Source organism: Oncorhynchus mykiss, chromosome 24 (genome assembly GCF_013265735.2).
Source record: "Oncorhynchus mykiss isolate Arlee chromosome 24, USDA_OmykA_1.1, whole genome shotgun sequence".
Classification (NCBI taxonomy): Eukaryota; Metazoa; Chordata; class Actinopteri; order Salmoniformes; family Salmonidae; genus Oncorhynchus; species Oncorhynchus mykiss.
In genome coordinates, this window is record NC_048588.1 from 314,175 (window position 1) to 339,241 (window position 25,067).

The window sequence follows — 25,067 nt, forward strand, 5'->3', positions numbered from 1 at the left end:
TTAGATAATACTACAGTCAACACTGCACTAGGACTGTTGTCCAAAACTGGTGTTAGTTGCAGAAGTAATAAATGAAGAATACGAGTTGGATTGGGAGAACGTGATGAAAGATGTGATAAACAGATAATTGCAAGAGAGAACAATGTCCATGTCAATCAAGCATATTTGTAACAAAGTCAAAGTTCACTGCCTGCCATAAACAGCCTGTGGACACGTAATACACACTCCCTGAAAACGTTTCACATTACATTGTCAGGAACATAGTTTGTTCATATAGACTCTAGCTGCTCTCTGGTAGACTTAACAGCAAGACCCTATTGACATTGCCTGTGATTTTAAGCAGAAGGCCTCTCTACCAGCCAGAGGACACAATTCCAGGAGGACACTAAGATTTCAGCAATTGAGAAACTCACAAAAGTTAGAAAATATGCCTCCAAGTTTGACAGCTGCACTGCAAGAGTGGGAAAGTCTAGAGAAAGAGTATCATCAGATTCAGGTGAGATGTCAGATCCTATTCTAATACAAATGTTATTTGTCACATGCGCCGAATACAACGGGTGTAGACTACCTTGAAACGCTTACTTAGTTACATAGTGTTACATACAGTAATCACAGTGGTTCATCAAGGAAGAATCATTAGAATAGATGTAATAGGCTATACATTATTGTCAGTATCTTCTATACTGATATGATGATATTTAAAATTTCGTTACTAGGAGAGCCACCGGCTATACTTGCAGAAACTAGAGGAAGTTTCCAAGCTGCAGAGTAATTGCTCTTCGTCTATCGCCCGCCAGCGGAGTAGACTTAAGGACATGTCTCAGTTAATGAAGAAGTAAGTTAATGCACACGCATACATGCTCTCACCTTCGCTCTCCTTCTCTAAACGGTTTCATGCACCCTAACACTGTTTTTCAAGGCCCTCTATCCATCCTTTATAAACAGATGCAATAAGGAGAGACTGACAGAGGAGGATGTAAAAACCTTGGATGAAATCAAGGAGCACATCAAAGCAAGACCCAACACTTTCTTTGAAATGGAGGCTTTCCTTCCAAAGAAAAATGGGTACGAGTGTCACTACATTAAAAACATTATTTCACAGGTCTCAGGGGAGGGACATGTGAAAGAGTTGTTGGCTGTTTTCCTATTCTGAGGATTTATACATTTCAAATGCCAGTTAAATAAAACAATTCTCATTCACATCTCACAAACTACAGGTTGTATCTCAATCTTGTTCTGGGCAATGTAAGCGTGACTCTTCTGAGCAAACAGTCAAAGTAAGTAGCTTCCACTTCAATGGATTTGCTAACTCTTAGAAATTTGAACATACTGTACTTCTTATCTAGTGAACCATAAACCCATTTGTCATTCTATTCCAAATGTCCCCATCAGATGGAGCTGATAATTAACAAATCATAAATCATCTTTCAACAGATGGCAACAGTGTGACTTTGCATGATTCGAAAAATGTTTCTTCCTCCTCAGATTTGCCTACAAAGATGAGTATGAGAAATTCAAGCTGTACCTCACAGTTATACTGCTCCTATTCGCCTTCATGTGTTATTGCTTTGTGAGCTACAGGTAAGCTTGAATAGCTATGAACACAAACAGGTAAACAGCAAAGACCGTGACGCAACCGAGGTGCACACAAACACACACGGAAAAAATAATTACCCACAAAACACAGGTGGGAAAAGGCTACCTAAGTATAGTTCTCAATCAGAGACAACGACAGAAAGCTATCCCTGATTGAGAACCATACCCGGCCAAAAACAAAGAAATTCAAAAACAGAAAAAAGAACATAGAATACCCACCCTAGTCACACCCTGGCCTAACCAAAATAGAGAATAAAAAGCCTCTCTATGGCCAGGGCGTGACACACTTGATGGTTTTGTTGCAAAACGCTATATACTGTATCTGCCTCATACTGAGAAATAACTAGTGATGCTAGGTTTTACACAGTCAAATGTGACAAAGAACAACATTTTTTTATAAAGAACAAATACAAATGATACATTTGTGACATCAATATATCTTTTTTAAATGTAAAAAAAAATTATCAATACTTACATTTGACATTTTAGTCATTTAGCAGATGCTCTTATCCAAAATGAGCGACTTACAATTAGTGCATTTATCTTAAGATAGCTAGGTGAGACAACCACATATCACAGTCAAATATACAAGATACAACCATTCCATTTCACCTTAACAATGGCTATATAGCGATTTGCAACAAAACCCATTTTAATACACATCTAAAATCTATTCATAAAAAAATCTGAGAACAGTAATACTTTGCACACACATGAAGGTACCCATAAGCAATCATGTCATTCAACCCTGTCTAGTGTCTGAATCTCTCTCTCTGTGTGAGCGTGCGTGCGTGCGTGCGTGTGTTTGTGTGCGCGTATGTTTGTTTGTGTGTCTGTACCCTGTCTAGATTTGTTGACGCAATCCTCAATTTCTTGCTGGTGTGGTACTACTGCACCCTCACCGTACGGGAGAGCATCCTCATCAGCAACGGGTCCAGGTAGGCCCGTCAGTCTTCAGACCTAATCCCTGGCTAGAGATGATACATTCTTACACTGCTCAACAACAAATTACTTTGGCAAAATAGTAACTACTGCCTCCCGAGTGGCCCAGCGGTCACTACAGACCCGGGTTCGAGACCCATGAGGCGGCGCACAATTGGCCCAGCGTCGTCCGGGTTAGGGGAGGGTTTGGCCGGCCGGGATGTCCTTGTCCCATAACGCTCTAGGGACTCCTGTTGCGGACCAGGAGCATGCACGCTGTCATGGAAGCCAGTTGTACTGTGTTTCCTCTGACACATTGGTGCGGCCGGCTTCCGGGTTAAGTGGGCAGTGTCTCAAGAAGCAGTGTGGCTTCACCTCTCCTGAGTCAGTACGGGAGTTGCAGCGATGGGATAAGACTGTAACTACCAATTGGGGAGAAGTTAAAAATATATACAGTGCCTTGCGAAAGTATTCGGCCCCCTTGAACTTTGCGACCTTTTGCCACATTTCAGGCTTCAAACATAAAGATATAAAACTGTATTTTTTTGTGAAGAATCAACAACAAGTGGGACACAATCATAAAGTGGAACGACATTTATTGGATATTTCAAACTTTTTTAACAAATCAAAAACTTAAAAATTGGGCGTGCAAAATTATTCAGCCCCCTTAAGTTAATACTTTGTAGCGCCACCTTTTGCTGCGATTACAGCTGTAAGTCGCTTGGGGTATGTCTCTATCAGTTTTGCACGTCGAGAGACTGACATTTTTTCCCATTCCTCCTTGCAAAACAGCTCGAGCTCAGTGAGGTTGGATGGAGAGCATTTGTGAACAGCAGTTTTCAGTTCTTTCCACAGATTCTCGATTGGATTCAGGTCTGGACTTTGACTTGGCCATTCTAACACCTGGATATGTTTATTTTTGAACCATTCCATTGTAGATTTTGCTTTATGTTTTGGATCATTGTCTTGTTGGAAGACAAATCTCCGTCCCAGTCTCAGGTCTTTTGCAGACTCCATCAGGTTTTCTTCCAGAATGGTCCTGTATTTGGCTCCATCCATCTTCCCATCAATTTTAACCATCTTCCCTGTCCCTGCTGAAGAAAAGCAGGCCCAAACCATGATGCTGCCACCACCATGTTTGACAGTGGGGATGGTGTGTTCAGCTGTGTTGCTTTTACGCCAAACATAACGTTTTGCATTGTTGCCAAAAAGTTCAATTTTGGTTTCATCTGACCAGAGCACCTTCTTCCACATGTTTGGTGTGTCTCCCAGGTGGCTTGTGGCAAACCTTAAACAACACTTTTTATGGATATCTTTAAGAAATGGCTTTCTTCTTGCCACTCTTCCATAAAGGCCAGATTTGTGCAATATACGACTGATTGTTGTCCTATGGACAGAGTCTCCCACCTCAGCTGTAGATCTCTGCAGTTCATCCAGAGTGATCATGGGCCTCTTGGCTGCATCTCTGATCAGTCTTCTCCTTGTATGAGCTGAAAGTTTAGAGGGACGGCCAGGTCTTGGTAGATTTGCAGTGGTCTGATACTCCTTCCATTTCAATATTATCGCTTGCACAGTGCTCCTTGGGATGTTTAAAGCTTGGGAAATCTTTTTGTATCCAAATCCAGCTTTAAACTTCTTCACAACAGTATCTCGGGCCTGCCTGGTGTGTTCCTTGTTCTTCATGATGCTCTCTGCGCTTTTGACGGACCTCTGAGACTATCACAGTGCAGGTGCATTTATACGGAGACTTGATTACACACAGGTGGATTGTATTTATCATCATTAGTCATTTAGGTCAACATTGGATCATTCAGAGATCCTCACTGAACTTCTGGAGAGAGTTTGCTGCACTGAAAGTAAGGGGGCTGAATAATTTTGCACGCCCAATTTTTCAGTTTTTGATTTGTTAAAAAAGTTTGAAATATCCAATAAATGTCGTTCCACTTCATGATTGTGTCCCACTTGTTGTTGATTCTTCACAAAAAAATACAGTTTTATATCTTTATGTTTGTAGCCTGAAATGTGGCAAAAGGTCGCAAAGTTCAAGGGGGCCGAATACTTTCGCAAGGCACTGTATATATATAAAACAGTAACTACTACAGTATGATGCATTTATATAAGTACTCCCTCTTCATATTTGCCTATTCTGATTATTTTCTTGTTGTATTTGGTTAATGTTTCAGGATCAAAGGCTGGTGGGTTTTCCATCATTACGTCTCAGCCTTTCTGTCTGGAGTCATGCTGACATGGTGAGCAAACTCAGGAAGCGCTTGTTGCCAATAGTTGATCACACACCAACCACACCGTAGGTTTTTTCATAGGCAGTTTCCATTTCAAGCAATGGTATGATAGATGGCAAACAATAGAATCCAGTTAGCATTTTCTATTCCTTGTCAATATTTTAAGTTAATTTACTGCAGTGGGCTAAATCAGGATCACACTTAGTGTTTCTTGGTAGTCTTAAACAAATCGACTTTGACTTTTCGACTTTTTAGTATACACCTCACACACATGGCTATGGGTTTAAAAAAAGAAGACACCTGTACCATGTCAGATATAGAGTTGAAGTGTATTCAATTTTGAGTTTGCATCCCAATATTACACTTTCTATACATCACAGAAGATTGAAATATAACAAAACCGTTTGACATAGAAACACCGAATTGATTTAAATGATGTTTATTAATTACGAAATTATGAAAAATATTACTAACATTCCACCCATGAGGCCACTCGAGGACGATCTAGTCATTTGACTGCAGGAAAGGGGTACGCACTTTTCACAACACCCAAAAGTCACTTAACATACACAAGAAAATCAGCAGGAAATAAAGCAATAAAATCACATATTACATAAGTAAGTACAGTACCAGTCAAAAGTTTGGACACACCTACTCATTCAAGAGTTTTTCTTTATTTTGACTATTTTCTACATTGTAGAATAATAGTGAAGGCATCAAAACTATGAAATAACACATATGTAATCATGTAGTAACCAAAAAAGTGCAGGGCTGGGGAGTAACAGATTACAAAAAAGTGTTAAACAAATCTAAATATATTTTAGATTTGAGATACTTTAGATACTTCAAAAGTAGCATTTTCTCAACAAGCTTCACATGGAATGTTTTTCCAACAGTCTTGAAGGAGTTCCCACATATGCTGCTTTTCCTTCAATCTGCGGTCCAACTCATTCCAAACCATCTCTATTGGATTGAGGTCAGGTGATTGTGGAGGCCAGGTCATCTGATGCAGCACTCAATCACTGTCCTTCTTGGTCAAATAGCCCTTAAACACCCTGGAGGTGTGTTGGGTCATTGTCCTGTGGAAAAACAAATAATCGTCCCACTAAGTGCAAACCAGATGGGACGGCTTATCGCTGCAGAATGCTGTGGTAGCCATGCTGGTTAAGTGTGCCTTGAATTCTATATAAATCACTGACAGTGTCACCAGCAAGCATCCCCACACCATCACACCTCCTCCTCCATGCTTCAGGGTGGGAACCACACATGCAGAGATCATCCATTCACCTACTCTGCATCTCACAAAGACATGGCGGTTAGAACCAAAAATATCAAATTTGGACTCATCAGACCAAAGGACAGATTTCCACCGGCCTAATATCCATTGCTCGTGTTTCTTGGCCCAAACAAGTTTCTTCTTATTGGTGTCCTTTAGTAGTGGTTTATTTGCAGTAATTCGACCATGAAGGCCTGATTCACGCAGTCTCCTCTGAATAGTTGATGTTGAGATGTTTCTGTTACTTGAACTCTGAGCTGCAATCTGAGGTGCAGTTAACTCTAATGAACTTTTCCTCTTCAGCAGAGGTAAGTCTAGGTCTTCCTTTCCTGTGGCGGGCCTCATAAGAGCCAGTTTCATCATAGCGCTTGATCGTTTTTGCGACTGCACTTGAAAAAGATTGACTGACCTTCATGTCTTAAAGTAATGATGGACTGTTTTTTCTCTTTGCTTATTTGAGCTGTTCTTGCCATAATATGGACTTGGTCTTTTACCAAATAGGGTTATCTTCTGTATACCACCACTACCTTGCCACAAATGAACTTTTAACAAGGCACACCTGTTAAATGAAATGCATTCCAGGTGACTCAGGAAGCTGGTTGATAGAATGCCAAGAGTGTGCAAAGCTGTCATCAAGGCAAAGGGTGGCTACTTTGAAGAATCTCAATTATAAAATATATTTTGATTTGTTTAACACTTTTTTGGCTACTACATGATTGCATACAGTGGGGCAAAAAGGTATTTAGTCAGCCACCAATTGAGCAAGTTCTTCCACTTAAAAAGATGAGAGAGGCCTGTAATGTCCATCATAGGTACACTTCAACTATGACAGACAAAATTAGAAAAAAAATCCAGAAAATCACATTGTAGGATTTTTTATGAATTTATTTGCAAAATATGGTGGTAAATAAGTATTTGGTCAATAACAAAAGTTTCTCATTGTTGGCAATGACAGAAGTCAAACGTTTTCTGTAAGTCTTCACAAGGTTTTCACACACTGTTGTTGGTATTTTGGCCCATTCCTCCATGCAGATCTCCTCTAGAGCAGTGATGTTTTGGGGCTGTTGCTGGGCAACGCGGACTTTCAACTCCCTCCAAAGATTTTCTATGGGGTTGAGATCTGGAGACTGGCTAGGCCACTCCAGGACCTTGAAATGCTTCTTATGAAGCCACTCCTTCGTTGCCCGGGCGGTGTGTCATGCTGAAAGACCCAGCCACGTTTCATCTTCAATGCCCTTGCTGATGGAAGGAGGTTTTCACTCAAAATCTCACGATACATGGCCCCATTCATTCTTTCCTTTACACGGATCAGTCGTCCTGGTCCCTTTGCAGAAAAACCACCCCAAAGCATGATGTTTCCACCCCCATGCTTCACAATAGGTATGGTGTTCTTTGGATGCAACTCAGCATTCTTTGTCCTTTTTTTACCAAAAAGTTATATTTTGGTTTCATCTGACCATATGACATTCTCCCAATCTTCTTCTGGATCATCCAAATGCTCTCTAGCAAACTTCAGACGGGCCTGGACATGTACTGGCTTAAGCAGGGGGACACGTCTGGCACTGCAGGATTTGAGTCCCTGGCGGCGTAGTGTGTTACTGATGGTAGGTTTTGTTACTTTGGTCCCAGCTCTCTGCAGGTCATTCACTAGGTCCCCCCGTGTGGTTCTGGGATTTTTGCTCACCGTTCTTGTGATCATTTTGACCCCACGGGGTCAGATCTTGCGTGGAGCCCCAGATCGAGGGAGATTATCAGTGGTCTTGTATGTCTTCCATTTCCTAATAATTGCTCCCACAGTTGATTTCTTCAAACCAAGCTGCTTACCTATTGCAGATTCAGTCTTCCCAGCCTGGTGCAGGGCTACAATTTTGTTTCTGGTGTCCTTTGACAGCTCTTTGGTCTTGGCCATAGTGGAGTTTGGAGTGTGACTGTTTGAGGTTGTGGACTTTTATACTGATAACAAGTTCAAACAGGTGCCATTAATACAGGTAACGAGTGGAGGACAGAGGAGCCTCTTAAAGAAGGTCTGTGAGAGCCAGAAATCTTGCTTGTTTGTAGGTGACTGTGGCAAATTAAGTGGTAAACTGTCACCAAATCACCCAAGAATGAGAGTTCTTTCGAACAGGACAGTACCTGTGTGTTTGTTTCTCCGTCCTGGTCCACCCAGGCCGTAGGCGAGGTCAAGGATAGCAGGGTTCGGTACACGAATCGGGTTCTCGGTAGGTCCAGGTCCAAACGCCAACAGGTAAGTCCAAAACAATCCAGCTCATACACGGTAAATCCAGCCAATCTCTATTGTCTCTTTCTCTATTGTTCGTAGATCCTTCCAGCACTCTCTCTCCCTCTTCCTGGTTTTTCTTGACCCTTTATCTGTGTGTCGGCTCCACCTTCTGATGGTTCCCCTTGCTTCTGGGACATGTAGTTTTGGCGGTCGGCCATTTTGTGATCTGTAGTTCTGACAGGGGTGGCCATTTTAGTGATCGGGCAGAGCCCGTTTATTAGTTCTGCTCTCACATATCTGCCATTTATCACTCGACCCCCTTCTTTGCCACAGTGACCAAATACTTATTTTCCACCATAATTTGCTAATAAATTTATTAAAAGTCCTACAATGTGATTTTCAGGATTTAAAAAAATAATTTTGCCTGTCATAGTTGAAGTGTACCTATGATGAAAATTACAGGCCTCTCTCATCTTTTTAAGTGGGAGAACTTGCACAATTGGTGGCTGACTAAATACTTTTTTGCCCCACTGTATGTGTTATTTCATAGTTTTGATGTCTTCACTATTATTCTACAATGTAGAAAATAGTAAAAATGAAGAAAAACCCTTGAATGAATAGTTGTGTCCAAACTTTTGACTGGTACTGTATATAAAAGTGCACTAAACACAAGGACAGACTGACCAGGGAAGTGAACTAGACAGAAGATAAAAGCTAAGACAACAGAGAATCTGAGTAAGCCTGTGTGAAGGTATGAATAGGTGTATGGATTGTGGGGTCCTGACGTGGCGAGGGAGTTCCAGAGTTGGGGAACTACAGTTCTAAAAGCCTGGTCTCCCATGGAGAGGAGCTTGGTGTGAAGGATGGTGAGGAGGCCAGCGTCCGAGGAGTGCAGTGAACTGGTGGGAGTGTAGGGATGCAGGAGGACAGTAAGGTATGTGGGCGCCAGTCCATTGAGTGCTTTGTAGGTGAGAATTAGCAATATAAAGATGATCCTGTATTAAACTGTTAGGAGGTGAAGTTCAACAGTATACAGTATATAATATAGTACACTGTTTGTAAAAGTCATTGTCTGATGTCTCTTAGGCCTGATGGATACCTGTACCAGAATTTCAGGAACCAATTCCTCGCCTACTCTTTGTATCAAAGTAAGCTTTCGTACTTAAAAAACAAGGAATACATTAGTGTTACAACAATTACAAGTAAATGTCTAGTTAAAAAAATATGTCAACCACTTCTTTGTGTGTGTGTGTGTGTGTGTGTGTGTGTGTGTGTGTGTGTGTGTGTGTGTGTGTGTGTGTGTGTGTGTGTGTGTGTGTGTGTGTGTGTGTGTGTGTGTGCATCACAGGCATTGTTCACTGTATGCAGTACTACTATCAGAGCGGCTGTCTGTACAGACTAAGAACCCTGGGAGAAAGACACAACATGGACCTGACTGTGGGTGAGACACAATGTAATAATTACAATGACCCTCCATGTTATAGCTACATAGTTACAGATACATTTGAGATACATTTGTTTACGTCTACGCTGTGTCCATCTATCTTTTAGAAGGATTTCAGTCCTGGATGTGGCAAGGGCTGACATTTCTTCTGCCCTTCCTGTTTTTTGGTCATGTGAGTATGCGATCTGGCTGTGTGATTCCTCTCAGCTCAGCATTAGTTGATCTGGAGTTAGTTTGCTTATGTAATGCTGAGTCACACTGAGGCTACTTTGTTGTTGCATAGGGATTGCATAATAAATCACACATACAGTGCCTACAAAATGTAATCACACCCCTTGACTTTTCTCAACATTTTGTTGTTTTACAAAGTGGGATTAAAATGGATTTCATTGTCATTTTTGGTAAATCTACACACAAAAATGTGAACATTTATAAAAATGTAAAATAAAACACATATTGATTATATAAATCAAATGTTATTGGTCACGTACACATATTTTGCAGATGTTATCGCAGGTGCAGCAAAATTGTGTTTCTAGCTCCAACAGTGCAGTAATACCAAACAATACAATATGCACAAATCCCCAAAATAAAAAAGGAAAAATTATGAGGATGAGGATGAGCAATGTTAGAGTCCAGAATATAAATATATACAGTTGAAGTCGGAAGTTTACATACACCTTAGCCAAATACATTGTTTTTCACAATTCCTGACATTTAATCCTAGTAAAGATCACCACTTCATTTTAAGAATGTGAAATGTCAGAATAATAGTTGAGAGTGATTTACTTAAGCTTTTATTTCTTTCATCACATTCTAAGTGGATCAGAAGTTTACATACATTCAATTAGTGTTTGGTAGCATTGCCTTTTAACTTGGGTGAAACGTGTCGGGTAGCCTTCCACAAGCTTCCCGCAATTAAGTTGGGTGAATTTTGGCCAATTCCTCCTGACAGAGCTGGTGTAACTGAGTCAGGTTTGTAGGCCTCCTTACTCGCACACGCTTTTACAGTTCTGCCCACAAATTGTCTATAGGATTGAGGTCGGGGCTTTGTGATGGCACTCCAATACCTTGACTTGGTTGTCTTTCAGCTATTTTGCCACAACTTTGGAAGTATGCTTGGGGTCATTGTCCATTTGGAAGACCCATTTGTGACCAAGCTTTAACTTCCTGACTGATGTCTTGAGATGTTGCTTCAATATATCCAAGTAATTTTCCTGCCTCATGATGCCATCTATTTTGTGAAGTGCACCAGTCCCTCCTGCAGCAAAGCTCCCCCATAACATGATGCTGTCACCCCCGTGCTTCATGGTTGGGATGGTGTTCTTCGGCTTGCAAGCCTCCCCCTTTTTCCTACAAACATAACGATGGTCATTAACAGTTCTATTTTTGTTTCATAAGACCAGAGGACACTTCTCCAAAAAGTTCAATCTTTGCCCCCATGTGCAGTTGCAAACCGTAGTCTGGCTTTTTATGGCGATTTTGGAGCAGTGGCTTCTTCCTTGCTGAGTGGCCTTTCAGCTTATGTCAATATTGGACTCGTTTTACTGTGGATAAAGATACTTTTGTACCTGTTTCCTCCAGCATCTTCACAAGGTCCTTTGCTGTTGTTCTGGGATTGATTTGTACTTTCCCACCAAAGTGCGTTCATCTCTAGGAGACAGAACACGTCTCCTTCCTGAGCGGTATGACGGCTGCGTGGTCCCATGGTGTTTATACTTGTGTACTATTGTTTGTACAGGTGAACATGGTACCTTCAGGCGTTGTGAGTTGTGGAGGTCTACAATATTTTTTCTGAGGTCTTGGTTGATTTATTTTGATTTTCCCATGATGTCAAGCATAGAGGCACTGAGTTTGAAGGTAGGCCTTGAAATACATCCACAGGTACACCTCCAATTGACTCAAATTATGTTAATTAGCCAATCAGAAGCTTCTAAAGCAATGACATAATTTTCTGGAATTTTCCAAGCTGTTTAAAGGCACAGTCAACTAAGTGTATGTAAACTTCTGACCCCCTGGAATTGTGATACAGTGAGTTATAAGTTAAATAATCTGTCTGTATGTAACGTTCTGAGTGTAGTGGGTGAGAAGTCAGGCGCAGGAAGCAGAGAGTTCAGGGGAGTGCTACTTTAATGCACAAAAACAGCGAACATAAGTCAACCCCATGAAAACACAATATAACGTATAACAAAACAAAACAAACGCCCCAAACAGGGGGACTTAAACTGTCCAGCAAAACACGTAACCCACAGACTTGCACACAAGTTTACACAAAACAGAAGGTCACAATAATTAATCCCGCACAAGGAACCAGGCGGGCCGGCTGACTAATAAAGCCTCACTAATTATACCCAACTCAAAACAGGTGCACTCAATAAACACATAAGGAGGGGGAGGAAATAATCAGTGGCGGCTAGTAGGCCGGCGACGACGACCACCGAGCGCCACCCGAACGGGAAGGGGAGCCACCTTAGGTCGGAGTCGTGACACTGTAAACAATTGTTGGAAAATTTACTGGTGTCATGCTCAAAGTAGATGTCCTAACCGACTTGCCAAAACTATAGTTTGTTGACAAGAAATTTGTGGAGTGGTTGAAAAACGAGTTTTAATGACTAAGTGTATGTAAACTTCCGACTTCAATTGTATGTGTATGATGTGTATGTATAGACATTACGGGCAATATATGAATGGAAAAAATGTGTACAGCAGTAGTTATATAGGATGAACCTTGACTAAAATATAGTATATGTCATGTTCTGACCCTAGTTCTTGTGTTATTTGTTTTTTTAGTTGGTCAGGACGTGAGTTCGGTGGGCATTCTATGTTTTGTGTTTCTAGGTTGGTTTTCTGTGTTCGGCCTAGTATGGTTCTCAGAGGCAGGTGTCGTTAGTTGTCTCTGATTGAGAATCATACTTAGGTAGCCTGGGTTTCAATGTTGTTTTGTGGGTGATTGTTTCTGTGTCTGTTCTCCACATGGTACTGTTTCGTTCACGTTCACGTTTAATGTTTTGTATTCATTGAGTTTTCAGTTCATGTTTTTAAATAAACAACCATGGACACTTACCATGCCGCAGCTTGGTCCGATCCTTGCTACACCTCCTCTTCAGATGAAGAGGAGGAAAACCTTTACAGTATATACAGTGGGTCAAAAAAGTATTTAGTCAGCCACCAATTGTGCAAGTTCTCCCACTTAAAAAGATGAGGCCTGTAATTTATCATAGGTACACTTCAACTATGACAGACAAAATGAGAAGAAAAAAAAATCCAGAAAATCACATTGTAGGATTTTTTATGAATTTATTTGCAAATTATGGTGGAAAATAAGTATTTGGTCAATAACAAAAGTTTATCTCAATACTTTGTTATATACCCTTTGTTGGCAATGACAAAGGTCAAATGTTTTCTGTAAGTCTTCACAAGGTTTTCACACACTGTTGCTGGTATTTTGGCCCATTCCTCCATGCAGATCTCCTCTAGAGCAGTGATGTTTTGGGGCTGTTGCTGGACAACACAAACTTTCAACTCCCTCCAAAGATTTTCTATGGAGTTGAGATCTGGAGACTGGCTAGACCACACGAGGTCCTTGAAATGCCTCTTACGAAGCCACTCCTTCGTTGCCCGGGCGGTGTGTTTGGGATCATTGTCATGCTGAAAGACCCAGCCATGTTTCATCTTCAATGCCCTTGCTGATGGTAGGCTTTGTAACTTTGGTCCCAGCTCTCTGCAGGTCATTCACTAGGTCCCCTGTGTGGTTCTGGGATTTTTGGGTGAGATCTTGCATGGAGCCCCAGATCGATTGAGATTATCAGTGGTCTTATATGTCTTCCATTTCCTAATAATTGCTCCCACAGTTGATTTCTTCAAACCAAGCTGCTTACCTATTGCAGATTCAGTCTTCCCAGCCTGGTGCAGGTCTACGAATTTGTTTCTGGTGTTCTTTGACAGCTCTTTGGTCTTGGCCATAGTGGAGTTTGGAGTGTGACTGTTTGAGGTTGTGGACAGGTGTCTTTTATACTGATAACAAGTTCAAACAGGTGCCATTAATACAGGTAACGAGTGGAGGACAAAGGAGCCTCTTAAAGAAGAAGTTACAGGTCTGTGAGAGCCAGAAATCTTGCTTGTTTGTAGGTGACCAAATACTTATTTTCCACCATAATTTGCAAATAAATTCATTAAAAATCCTACACTGTGATTTTCTGGATTTTCTTTCTCATTTTGCCTGTCATAGTTGAAGTGTACCTATGATGAAAATTACAGGCCTCTCATCTTTAAGTGGGAGAACTTGCACAATTGGTGGCTGACTAAATACTTTTTTGCCCCACTGTACATATGAAGAGGGTAAAACTGTGTGCCAACATTATTAAAGTTACCAGTGTTCAATGACTATGTACATAGGGCAGCAAGTATTCACCCCCCTAAGACAATGCATTAGAAACATATTTGGCAGTAATTACAACTGTGGCTCTTTTTGGGTAAGTATAGTGACACAGACCCAGATGCAGACACAGGAGGCTGACAGTTCGAGTCTCTGATATTTATTGAACAACAAGGGGCAGGCAAAAGGCAGGTTGAGGACAGGCAAAAGTTAATAAACCAGGTCAGAGTTCCAAATGGTACAGGCCGGCAGGCAGGCTCGAGGTCAGGGCAGGCGGGCTTAGTCGCAGGGCAGGCAAGAGGTCAGAACTAGGAGGACTAGGAAAAACACACTTGTAAGCTTGCCAAGACAAGACGAACTGGCAACAGAACAGGGAACATGGGTGTAAATACACTGGGGATAATGGGGAAGATGGGCAACACCTGGAGGGGGTGGAGATAAGCACAAAGACAGGTGAAACAGATCAGGGTGTGACAGGTAAGTGTCTAAGAGCTTTGCACACCAGGATTGTACAATATTTGCCCATTATTCTTTAGAAAATTCTTCAAGCTCTGTTAAGTTGGTTGTTGATCATTGCTAAACAAAGACATGTTTAAGGTTTGCCATAGATTTTCAAGCTGATTTTTAGTTACAACTGTAACTAGGCCACTCAGGAAACTTTAAAGTCATCTTGGTAAGATTTTTTTACAATTTTTAACATTTAACGTCATCCAGTGTAGATTTGGCCTTGTGTTTTAGGTTATTGTCCTGCTGAAAGGTGATTATTCGTCTCCCAGTGTCTGTTGTAAAGAAGACTGAAGCAGGTTTTCTTCTAAGATTTTGCCTGTGCTTAGCAGCCACCACCATGCTTGAAAATATGAAGAATGGTACTCAGTGATGTTTTGTGTTGGATTTGCCCAAACATAACGCTTTGTATTCAGGACAAAAAGTTCATTTCTTCGTCTCATTTTTTTGCAGCATTACTTAAGTTCCTTGTTGCAAACAGGATGCATGTTTTTGAAAATGTTTATTATGTACAGACTTTTCACTCTGTCATTTAGGTTAGTATTGGTGGAGTAACTACAATGTTGTTGTTCCATCCTCAGTTTTCTCATATCACAACCATTGGCATGGTGAAATCCTTGAGCAGTTTCCTTCCTCTCCGGCAATTGAGTTAGGAAGGTATCTTTGTAGTGACTGGGTGTATTGATTCACCATCCCAAGCCTAATTAATAACTTCACAATGCTCAAAGGGCTTCTTTTTTTTCTTTTTTTTTTTTTACACATCTACCAATTGGTGCCCTTCTTTGCAAGGCATTGAAAAACCTCCCTGGTCTTTGTGGCGGAATCTGTGCTTGAAATTCACTGCTCGAATTAGATATTTGTATGTGTGTGGTACAGAGATGGGGTAGTTATTCATTAATAGTGGTTTTCATGATTTTCTTTAACGCAGAATAAGTCCATGCAACTTATTCTGTGATTTGTTAAGCACAGTTAAACTCCTGAACTTATTTAGGCTTGCCATAAGAAAGGGGTTCAATACTTATTAACTCAAAACATTTCAGTTGAATTTACTCATGATTTTAACATTTTCTTCAAACAAAATTCCACTTTGACATTATGGGGTATTGTATGTAGGCCAGTGACACAAAGTCTCAATTTAATCCATTTTAAATTCAGGCTGCAACACAACAACATTTGGAAAAAGTCAAGGGGTGTGAATACTTTCTGAAGGCACTGTAAATCTTCAGTCATATTGTAGAATTATGCTTTATCATGTTTTAGTGGCTCCTGAACCAGACCTGGGTTTCAAACTTGAAATAATTATTTCAAATACTTTATCTGTGCCTGTTAACTTGCCTGGCTTAATAAACAAATAGAAAAGTCCTAAAACTGCTAACCCTGCCCATCGGGAACTCCAGGCAGGCTCAAGCATGTGTTTAAACTATTTTTATCAAGTATTTTTCAAATATTTGAACCCAGGTCTGCCCTGAACATTTTGTTGACCTAGCACTTGGTATTGTGTGTGTGTGTGTGTGTGTCTGCGTGCATACGTGTGTATTACTTAATGTATGTGTGTGTGTGTGTGAAACGTGATGTTTTGTGTTGCAGTTTTGGCAACTCTACAACGGACTCTCTCTGTTCAGGATGGCTCGGCTCCCAGACTGTCAAGAGTGGCAGGTCAGTGTGCCCCCAGACAGCTTTCCTGATAGACACATTCTTTGCTCCATTCACCCCCTAAAGTGATTCAGTTTATAATGATAAAGAGGGCCTCATGTCTTAGCAATGTTAATGTGTGAACAGGGCATGGGGCTTGTACATAAAATGTTGATTTATTTGTTAAAAGTATTACGCCCTTTAGATTATAGTCTCCCATCCATAAAAGCAGACAACAAGCCATCCAGTTTTCTATTATATAATTATAGAAAAGTTGTCTTCCCCATCTTATGCCAGTATTCACAATTTCTGGTGTCATTCTAGGTCTCAATGTGTGGAATCTCTTTCCTCATTCTGTTCATGGGCAACTTCCTCACTACTGTTGCAGTAGTCCGCACCAAGCTCAAGAGCAAGGACCAGGCAAAATCCAAGGGTCAGTGAGATGAAGAGGATACACAGAAACTGCATCCGCTGGTTCATCCTATAGGAGCTTCTCGGGAAACTTTCTATAATCATGGCTCATTTACTAGTGACAGAGGATCATGGGCAGTATTCAATGATCCCCAACTTTGGTTGCTTTGGGGTTGCTACTGTATAGATTTGTGATTTGGATAAATATAAAGATAGTTTCTGCTCAATATAATAATGGCACAGCAGTTTAGGGTGTGACTTAGACATTTCAGAAGAATTTCTACTAAATTAAAAGGACAGCAGAATAGTCAGTGTGATTGTGCAATAACATGGCCTCTTATTGCTAAAATAATAAATTATATACTGTGGACCTATCTCATACCCCATCTTCAGGTGTGTGTGTGTGTGAGAGATACCACAAGGCTTGACAGATTTATTGATTCCATGGATATCATCCCATAAGGTACAGGTCTGTGCTACACTGCTATCTGTTCTTGGTACTATCAACAATCAAAATACACTTTATTTAACTAGGCAAGACAGTTAAGAACAAATTCATATTTACAATGACTGCCTACCTGGGGAACAGTGGGTTAACTTCCTTGTTCAGTGGCAGTATAACCCAGTTTAGGGATTCGAGCTTGCAACCTTTCAGTTACTAGTCCAATGCTCTAACCACTAGGCTACCCGCCTTAATCTTTCATTATGCGAGGATACCTTCAATATGACTGAAGGTAACTTGTTTCAGGGATGTGCAGACAGTTTGTACTATTGGGTGGATTACATAACCTTGACTCCTGGCCCACTGCACTGTGATCTGTGTTGTACTATTCCAGTTATATGTGCACGTTATTAGGTAATGTCTTTATGGACTAGTCCATTTCTTAAAATGTGTATTCTTCAAAGTGAGATACTCAGAAAATATCGTGAATAAGCAAATAAGTATAGTTAATTTAATTGTTAGACAAAAAATAATGGGTGATTCTATGGTGTCTTTTTGTACACGTGATCTGACCTTTTCAACCGATAGCATGTCGCGACTTGTACATCAATTTTTTCACTCTTGAGTAGTAAGTACTACACCCCTTGAGAAAACTGTTTTGGTTTCGTCCTACTGAGTGACGGCACGGTAAAGTTTCCCCATTGTGTTGCACACTGTGGTTTTGCATGACGGTGAAGACGAGAAGGTAAGTAGCTAGCTGAAAGTCAGCTATGTTTCATATAGTAAAGTGCCGTTTCCTTGACAGCATTGAATATTATTGTCCTGAGAATGGATTGTAATTCATGTTAAGTTTATTTCAAATTTAGATAGCCAAGTAGCTCGACAAGGCCAGTTTAGCTAACTAACCAACTGTCAAGCAAGTAACCTTACTACTGTATAACGTTAACGTTAGAACTAACACAGTTTTCAGCAAGTATAGCTAACCGTAGCTATCTAGCTAATGGATAAATAGTTATATATATTTTGCTATTTAGTTTATAAGTTTACAAAACACTGTTTTTAGTGTTTTAGTTAACAGCTTTGCCACTTTTCACTTTGTAGAGTCAGCTAGTAGCAGCTAACGTTAGTAGTTTGTTTGATTGCTAATGTCGTGGTCAAGCAACATTCCAATTTATATAGGTCGTTATCAATTAAAGGTCACAATAAGGTGCAGAGCGTTACATTTGCCGCCTCCAGGGGCAACTGGGCAAGGAGACCGTTAAAACAATTGACAACTGCGTGCCGTTCAAAGGATTGTTAAATGTTAACGATTTGGTTGTAATCATCAATTCTTGAAGAGCATAGTCAGAACTACAAATGTCCGATTATTCCAAAACAATTTCGCATAGCTCTAGCGTCAGTTATACAGCAAGTAACTGGATGCTTTTCATGATAAGTAAACGTCAATTGATAATGTAATTTCAGATACGCGAGAGTAGCCTGACGGTAGCTCTCTATTGGCCACCATTAACTGGATATTTGAGTGATATAAAATACAAGTGAACTATACCTGACAAGGATGAGTGGTTTAGGTAAATGTCCAATTATTTGTGCACTCTGCAAGCCAAGCAGCAGAAGGGACCATTTGCTGATGTACTATTAGCTGATCATGTTTACTTTTAAAGCTACCGGTAGAAACGTTGTACAGTCGCCTAAACATAGTGGTAAGTAGACGTTTTATGTATATTTTTCTCCAACCTAGCGAAGTTACCGAACATTATCCCAATTTCAACATGGTTTAAGTGTTTAATCACGATTGCGGATGACAGACATGATAGCTAGGCTACTTTGATGGACCACGTCAAATCGGCTAGCTAGCTAATAACAGATCACGTCAATATGCCTAGTTGGCTAACTTTCAGGGGTTAAGCTAGATGGCTATATCCAAATATTGTTTGATTTGCTTGCCATCTCTAGTGGTGATAACATAAGTTTAACTGACCACTTTACCAGGACAAGGACTTGCTTATGTCAAGCTCTTTCCAAAAGCCTTATGATGAAGCACGCTAAATGACACATGTTGTTTGATTAGTTAGCTACATGGCAAATGGATAGGCTACTCTAATTTATCTGAAGTTACATGATACATTTGCGTTTACTCATCATGAACAGCAGGCAGTAAACGTTACTTGCTGTATAACTCTGATATGGCTACATTTGGAATAATCGGAAATGTGTAGTTCCGAGTATGCTCTTCCGGAGGTCATGGTATTAAAACCAAATGGTTATAAACATGTATTTAATAATCCCCCTGAGAACAGCGTTTAAATTGGTTGTCAATGGTTTTAGATGAGCTGGGAGGCTCCTTGGCCCCCAGTAGCCAAATCGAACGCTCTGCACCATATTGTGACGTATTGTTGATGACGACCTATAGCTAGCTAAACATTTTCAAGCTTTGTTTGATCTCTGGGCATTGCTTGACTGAATGTAGCCCTTGATCATGACTCATTGGGTGAAGGCGTCTTTTGTGTGGGGGAGTTTTGTTAAGGGCACGACGCTCTCTGAACATTAACACACTACTTGTGGTATGGTTTTGGAAGCATATCTTTCATACCATCATGAAATAATAATAATAATAATGGGGGAAAAAAGGTAAAATTGTTACACCTTTTTATATGGTTAGTGTTCCCACATGTCCATATCTCCATGTTACTCTGCGTGTTTACGGAAGACAGACAGAATACAGTGCCAATTAGCTGTCTAGCATGCTCGGAACTAAAACTTGTGTGTAACAGAAGAAGGCCGCCAGAAACGTGTTGTCATTGAAAAATACTGAAAGCTGTAACTGTGATTAAAGCCGGTTAAAACAGTGTATATTTTGATTTGTGAAATCATTTTGATGTCATATGAAAGTGAAGGGCTTCATGTTTCCAGAACTGTATTGCAATTTCAATCAATGAATCAAATGTATTTATATAGCCCTCATTACATCAGCTGATGTCACAAAGTGCTGTACAGAAACCCAGCCTAAAACCCCAAACAGCAAGCGATGCAGGTGTAGAAGCACAGTGGCTAGGAACAACTCCCTAGAAAGGCCAGCACCTAGGAAGAAACCTAGAGGAACCAGGCTATGAGGGGTGGCCAGTCCTCTTCTGGCTGTGCCGGGTGGAGATTATAACAGATATTATAATTTGAGAATCGATTTGCGTGTAGGTTGAGTATTTGACTTTTTTGTCAGCCAGAGCCAGTTTACCTCTGAATATGGCATATATGGTCCTTGGACCATAGGGAGTAATGGTAGGCTCCTTGTGTACAACTTGGGCTAGAGTCTGAATTTAGTTCATGTCACAGAATTGCATATCTGTTTCTTGTTATTAGTGTAATAATACATTGTTTATATGTTAGGTATATTGTTTGATGGCTGTTTTTAATTAGTCTATTTTGTCCAAAGTTAATAAATTAGCGATATGATGTCATGAACCACGAGAGATAAGGAAAGAGGCATGAGATGAACTCTTGTGACCTGTTGCACTCTGGCAGACGTGGATATTACATGTGAATTGCTAAACATGAATCGGCATAAGCTGTCAACAACAATAACCTAGCTCTTACAACTTAGCATTTAGTCTTCATGTTTCATAAATTAGAAATATCTACAGGCCATTATCCAGAGCCATGTTTAAACTTTATACACTTTATAAAAACTAGCAACAGTTGAAGTCAGAGGTTTACATACGCTTAGGTTGGAGTCATTAAAACTTGTTTTTCAAACACTCCACAAATGTATTTTTAAATACTATAGTTTTGGCAAGTCGGTTAGGATATCTACTTTGTCCATGAAACAAGTAATTTTTCCAACTTTTGTTTACAGACATTATTTCACTGATAATTCACTGTATCACAATTCCAGTGGGTCAGAAGTTTACATACACTAAGTTGACTGTGCCTTTAAATAGCTTGGGAATGTCCAGAAAATTATGCTATGGCTTTAGAAGCGTCTGATAGGCTAATTAACATAATTTGAGTCAATTGGAGGTGTACCTGTGGATGTATTTCAAGGCCTACCTTCAAACTCAGTGCCTCTTTGCTTGACATCATAGGAAAATCTAAAGAAATCAGCCAAGACCTCAGAAAACAAATTGTAGACCTCCACAAGTCTGGTTCATCCTTGGGAGCAATTTCCAAATGCCTGAAGGTACCACGTTCATCTGTACAAACAATAGTATGCAAGTATAAACACCATGGGACCACGCAGCCGTCATACCGCTCAGGAAGGTGTCTCTGTGTCCTAGAGATTAATATACTTTGGTGCGAAAAGTACAAATCAATCCCAGAACAGCAGCAAAGGACCTTGTGAAGATGCTGGAGGAAACAGGTACAAAAGTATCTATATCCACAGTAAAACAAGTCCAATATCGACATAAACTGAAAGTCCTCTCTTCAAGGAAGAAGCCACTGCTCCAAAATCGCCATTAACAAATCCACACTACGGTTTGCAACTGCACATGGGGACAAAGATCGTACTCTTTCTATTATTCTGACATTTCACATTCTTAAAATAAAGTGGTGATCCTAACTGACCTAAAACAGGGAATATTTACTGGGATTAAATGTCAGGAATTGTGAAAAACGGTAAATGTATAAATTGTAAATGTATATGGCTAAGGTGTATGTAAACTTACGACTTCAACTGTATAAATCAGCAGAATTGTTGCACAGTGGCAAGAGAACATATGTGAACTCTTTGGAATTACCTGGATTATATTGGTCATCAAATTTGATCTGATCTTCATCTAGGTCAAAACAGTAGACAAACATAGTGTGCTTAAACTAATAACACACAAATTGTTGTGTTCAATTTAGACAAGAGAAATACATACCTTTTCCAACCTAAACTGAATGATAAAATTATGTGAACCCCTAGGCTAATGACTAACCTGGAGTCCAATCAATGAGATGAGATTGGAGATGTTGGTTAGAGCTGCCTTGCCCTATAAAAAAAACTATTTTTTTCTTGCTATTCACAAGATGCATTGCCTGATGTGAACCATGCCTCAAATAAAAGAGATCTCAGAAAACCTAAGATTAAGTATTGTGGACTTGCATAAAGCTGGAAAGGGTTCAAAAAAGTATCTTTAAGAGCCTTGATGTTCATCAGTCCACGTTAAGACAAATTGTCTATAAATGGAGAAAGTTCAGCACTGTTGGTATTCTTCCTAGGAGTGGCCGTCCTGCAAAGATGACTGCAAGAGCACAGAGCAGAATGCCCAATGAGGTTAAGAATCCTAGAGTGTCAGCTAACGACTTACAGAAATCTCTGGAACGTGCTAACATCTCTGACGAGTCTATGATATGTAAAACACTAAACAAGAATAGTGTTCATGGGAGGACACCACAAAAGAAGACACTACTGTCCAAAAAAAACCATTGCTGCATGTCGGAAGTTCGCAAAAGAGCACCTGGATGTTCCACAGTGCATCTGGCAAAATATTCTGTGGACAGTTGAGTTGTTTGGAAGGAACAAACAATGTGTGGAGAAAAAAAGGCGCAGCATGCCAACATCAACCTCATCCCAACTGTAAAGTATGGTGGAGGGAGCATCATGGTTTGGGACTGATTTTCTGCCTCAGGGCCTGGACAGCTTGTTTATCATCGACAGGAAATTAATTCCCATTTTTTTTTATTTAGACATTTTGCAGGAGAATGTAAGGTGGGTGACGCAACAGGACAACGACCCAAAACACAGAAGTAAATCAACAACAGAATGGCTTCAATAGAAGGAAAATACACCTTCTGGAGTGGCCCAGTCAGTCCTGACCTCAACCCGATTTGAGATGCTGTGGCATGACCTCGAGAGCAGTTCACACCAGACATCAAGAATATTGCTGAACTGGAACAGTTTTGTAAAGAGGAATGGTCCAAAATTCCTCCTGACAGAAAATGTTTGGTTGAGTTTGTTGCTTCCAAAGGATGGTCAACCAGTTATTAAATCCAAGGTTCACATACTTTTTCCATCCTGCAATGTGAATGTTTACATGATGTGGTCAGTAAAGACATGAAAACATGTAATTGCTTATTAGTTTAAGCAGACTGTGTTTGTCTATTATTGTGACCTAGATGAAGATCAGATCAAATTTTCCAAAGGGTTCACGTAGTTTTCTTGCCACTGTATGTCTCCTAACAGCCAGAACGTGCCACTTGGCCAGTGCACCATGGCTGACAAAGCACACTTTCTGAATGCTTGTTCAGCAGTTTATTTTCCCTTTTGTCAATGCTCCGGTGGTTAGTCATTACAAATCATTATTGCCTTCCTCCTTATGAAATGGCACAAGTTGAGATGGTGGTTGCTGTGTGTCAGCTTGCACTGCTAATTTGTTTGACTTGGAATGAGCGAAGCACTTAAACATTATCTGGGTGAATGTAAATTTATTTTCTTCCTAGTACTGGGTCGCCTACAACGTGCAAATTTTTTTTTAAGGGCGTAATCATATAATTATTTAGAATCCCTATTTCAATAGGTAGTTATATCAATAACATGTCACCAAGGTGCAGAACGTTTGATTTGCCTGCCGGGGTGACGAGGCAACCCCCAGCGCCACAAACTATTGACAAGTCTGTGTCGTTTTCAATTCGGAAAGTATTCAGACCCCTTCACTTTTTCCACATTTTGTGACGTTACAACCTTAATCTAAAATAATACATTTAAAAAATCCTCAATCTAAGGCCTCCCGGGTAGCGCAGTGGTTAAGCTGTGCCACCAGAGACTCTGGGTTCGCGCCCAGGCTCTGTCGTAACTGGCCGCGACCGGGAGGTCCATGGGGCAATGCACAATTGGCCTAGCGTCGTCCGGGTTAAGGAGGGTTTGGCCGGTAGGGAAGTCCTTGTCTCATCGCGCACCAGCGACTCCTGTGGCGGGCCGGGCGCAGTGCGCCCGACCAAGGTTGCTAGGTGTTTCCTCCGACACATTGGTGCGGCTGGCTTCCGGGTTGGATCCGCGCTATGTTAAGAAGCAGTGCGGCTTGGTTGGGTTGTGTATTTCAACCTTTGTCTCTCCCGAGCCCGTACGGGAGTTGTGTACTCAGCAACTCAGTAACTACTAAAAACAATTGGATACCATGAAATTGGGGAGAAAAAGGGGTAATAAAAAAATATAATCCTCAATCCTTATTTTTTTTTTTAAGTTTTAACAAATGTTTTGCCAACTTGATTGGAGTCCACCTGTGGTAAATTGAATTGATTGGAAAGGCACACACCATAAGGTCCCACAGTTGACAGTGCATGTCAGAACAAAAACCAAGCCATGAGGTCGAAGGAATTGTCCGTAGCGCTCCCGAGACGACAGGATTGTGTCGGCACATATCTTCAATGCTGCTGACATTTTTGGTACCCTTCCCCAGAACACAGTAGCCTCCATGATTCTTAAATGGAAGAAGTTTAGAACCACTAAGACTCTTCCTAGAGCTGGCTGGCTGCCTGGCCAAACTGAGCAATTGGGGGAGAAGGGCCTTGATCAGGGAGGTGAACAAGAACCCGATGGTGACAGAGCTCCACTGTTCAGATGGGAGAACCTTCCAGAAAGACCACCTCTGAAGCACTCCACCAATCAGGCATTTATGGTAGAGTGGGCAGACACAAGCCACTCCTCAGTAAAAGGCACATGACAGCCCGCTTGGAGTTTGTCAAAAGGCACCTAAAGAGACTCAGACCATGAGAAACAAGATTATCTGGTCTGATGAAACCAAGATTGAATGCCAAGTGTCACGTCTGGAGGAAACCTGCCACCATCCCTACGGTGAAGTATTGCAGTGGCAGCATCATGCTCTGGGGGTGTTTTTATAGCGTCAGGGACTGGGATCAAGGGGAAGATGAATGGAGCAAAGTACAGTGAGCTCATTGACGAAAACCTACTCCAGAGTGCTCACTACCTCAGACTGGGGCGAAGGTTCACCTTCTACACAGCCAAGACAATGCAGGAGTGGCTTTGGGATAAGTCTCTGAATGTCTGATCGAACATCTCTGGAGAGAC

General features: G+C 40.8%; 2 protein-coding genes across 3 annotated transcripts in view; both read left to right on the top strand.

The window, feature by feature from the left end:
- Positions 1-215: 215 nt before the first annotated feature.
- LOC110503517 (ion channel TACAN) lies at positions 216-17,001 on the top strand. Its single transcript, XM_021581866.2, has 12 exons — positions 216-496; positions 717-835; positions 946-1,065; positions 1,218-1,277; positions 1,486-1,581; positions 2,445-2,534; positions 4,701-4,766; positions 9,341-9,402; positions 9,603-9,695; positions 9,806-9,870; positions 16,165-16,233; positions 16,534-17,001. Exons 1-12 carry the CDS (start codon positions 428-430, stop codon positions 16,648-16,650), a joined length of 1,026 nt encoding a protein of 341 aa, XP_021437541.1. The 5' UTR covers positions 216-427; the 3' UTR covers positions 16,651-17,001.
- Positions 17,002-17,140: 139 nt separating this feature from the next.
- Positions 17,141-25,067, top strand: part of porb (P450 (cytochrome) oxidoreductase b) — a 55,813-nt gene continuing 47,886 nt past the window's right edge. The window contains exon 1 of one of the 2 annotated variants that reach the window (XM_021581864.2): positions 17,141-17,807. Coding sequence is in view for 1 of the 2 variants with exons in the window: in XM_021581863.2 (XP_021437538.1) it covers positions 18,711-18,765 (55 nt within the window). In the remaining variant the exon portion in view is untranslated. Of the gene's footprint in view, positions 17,808-18,028; positions 18,766-25,067 lie in introns of those variants that run through there. The other variant, XM_021581863.2, reaches the window with a different exon arrangement.

What these genes read in the sequence shown, in the direction of transcription:
- LOC110503517 (XM_021581866.2), top strand. Translation starts at nt 428, where the DNA reads ATGCCTCCAAGTTTGACAGCTGCACTGCAAGAGTGGGAAAGTCTAGAG. An exon ending in CTTCTGAGCAAACAGTCAAA is followed by an intron (nt 1,278 to 1,485) that starts GTAAGTAGCTTC and finishes CTTCCTCCTCAG; the next exon opens with ATTTGCCTACAAAGATGAGT. An exon ending in CAACATGGACCTGACTGTGG is followed by an intron (nt 9,696 to 9,805) that starts GTGAGACACAAT and finishes TCTATCTTTTAG; the next exon opens with AAGGATTTCAGTCCTGGATG.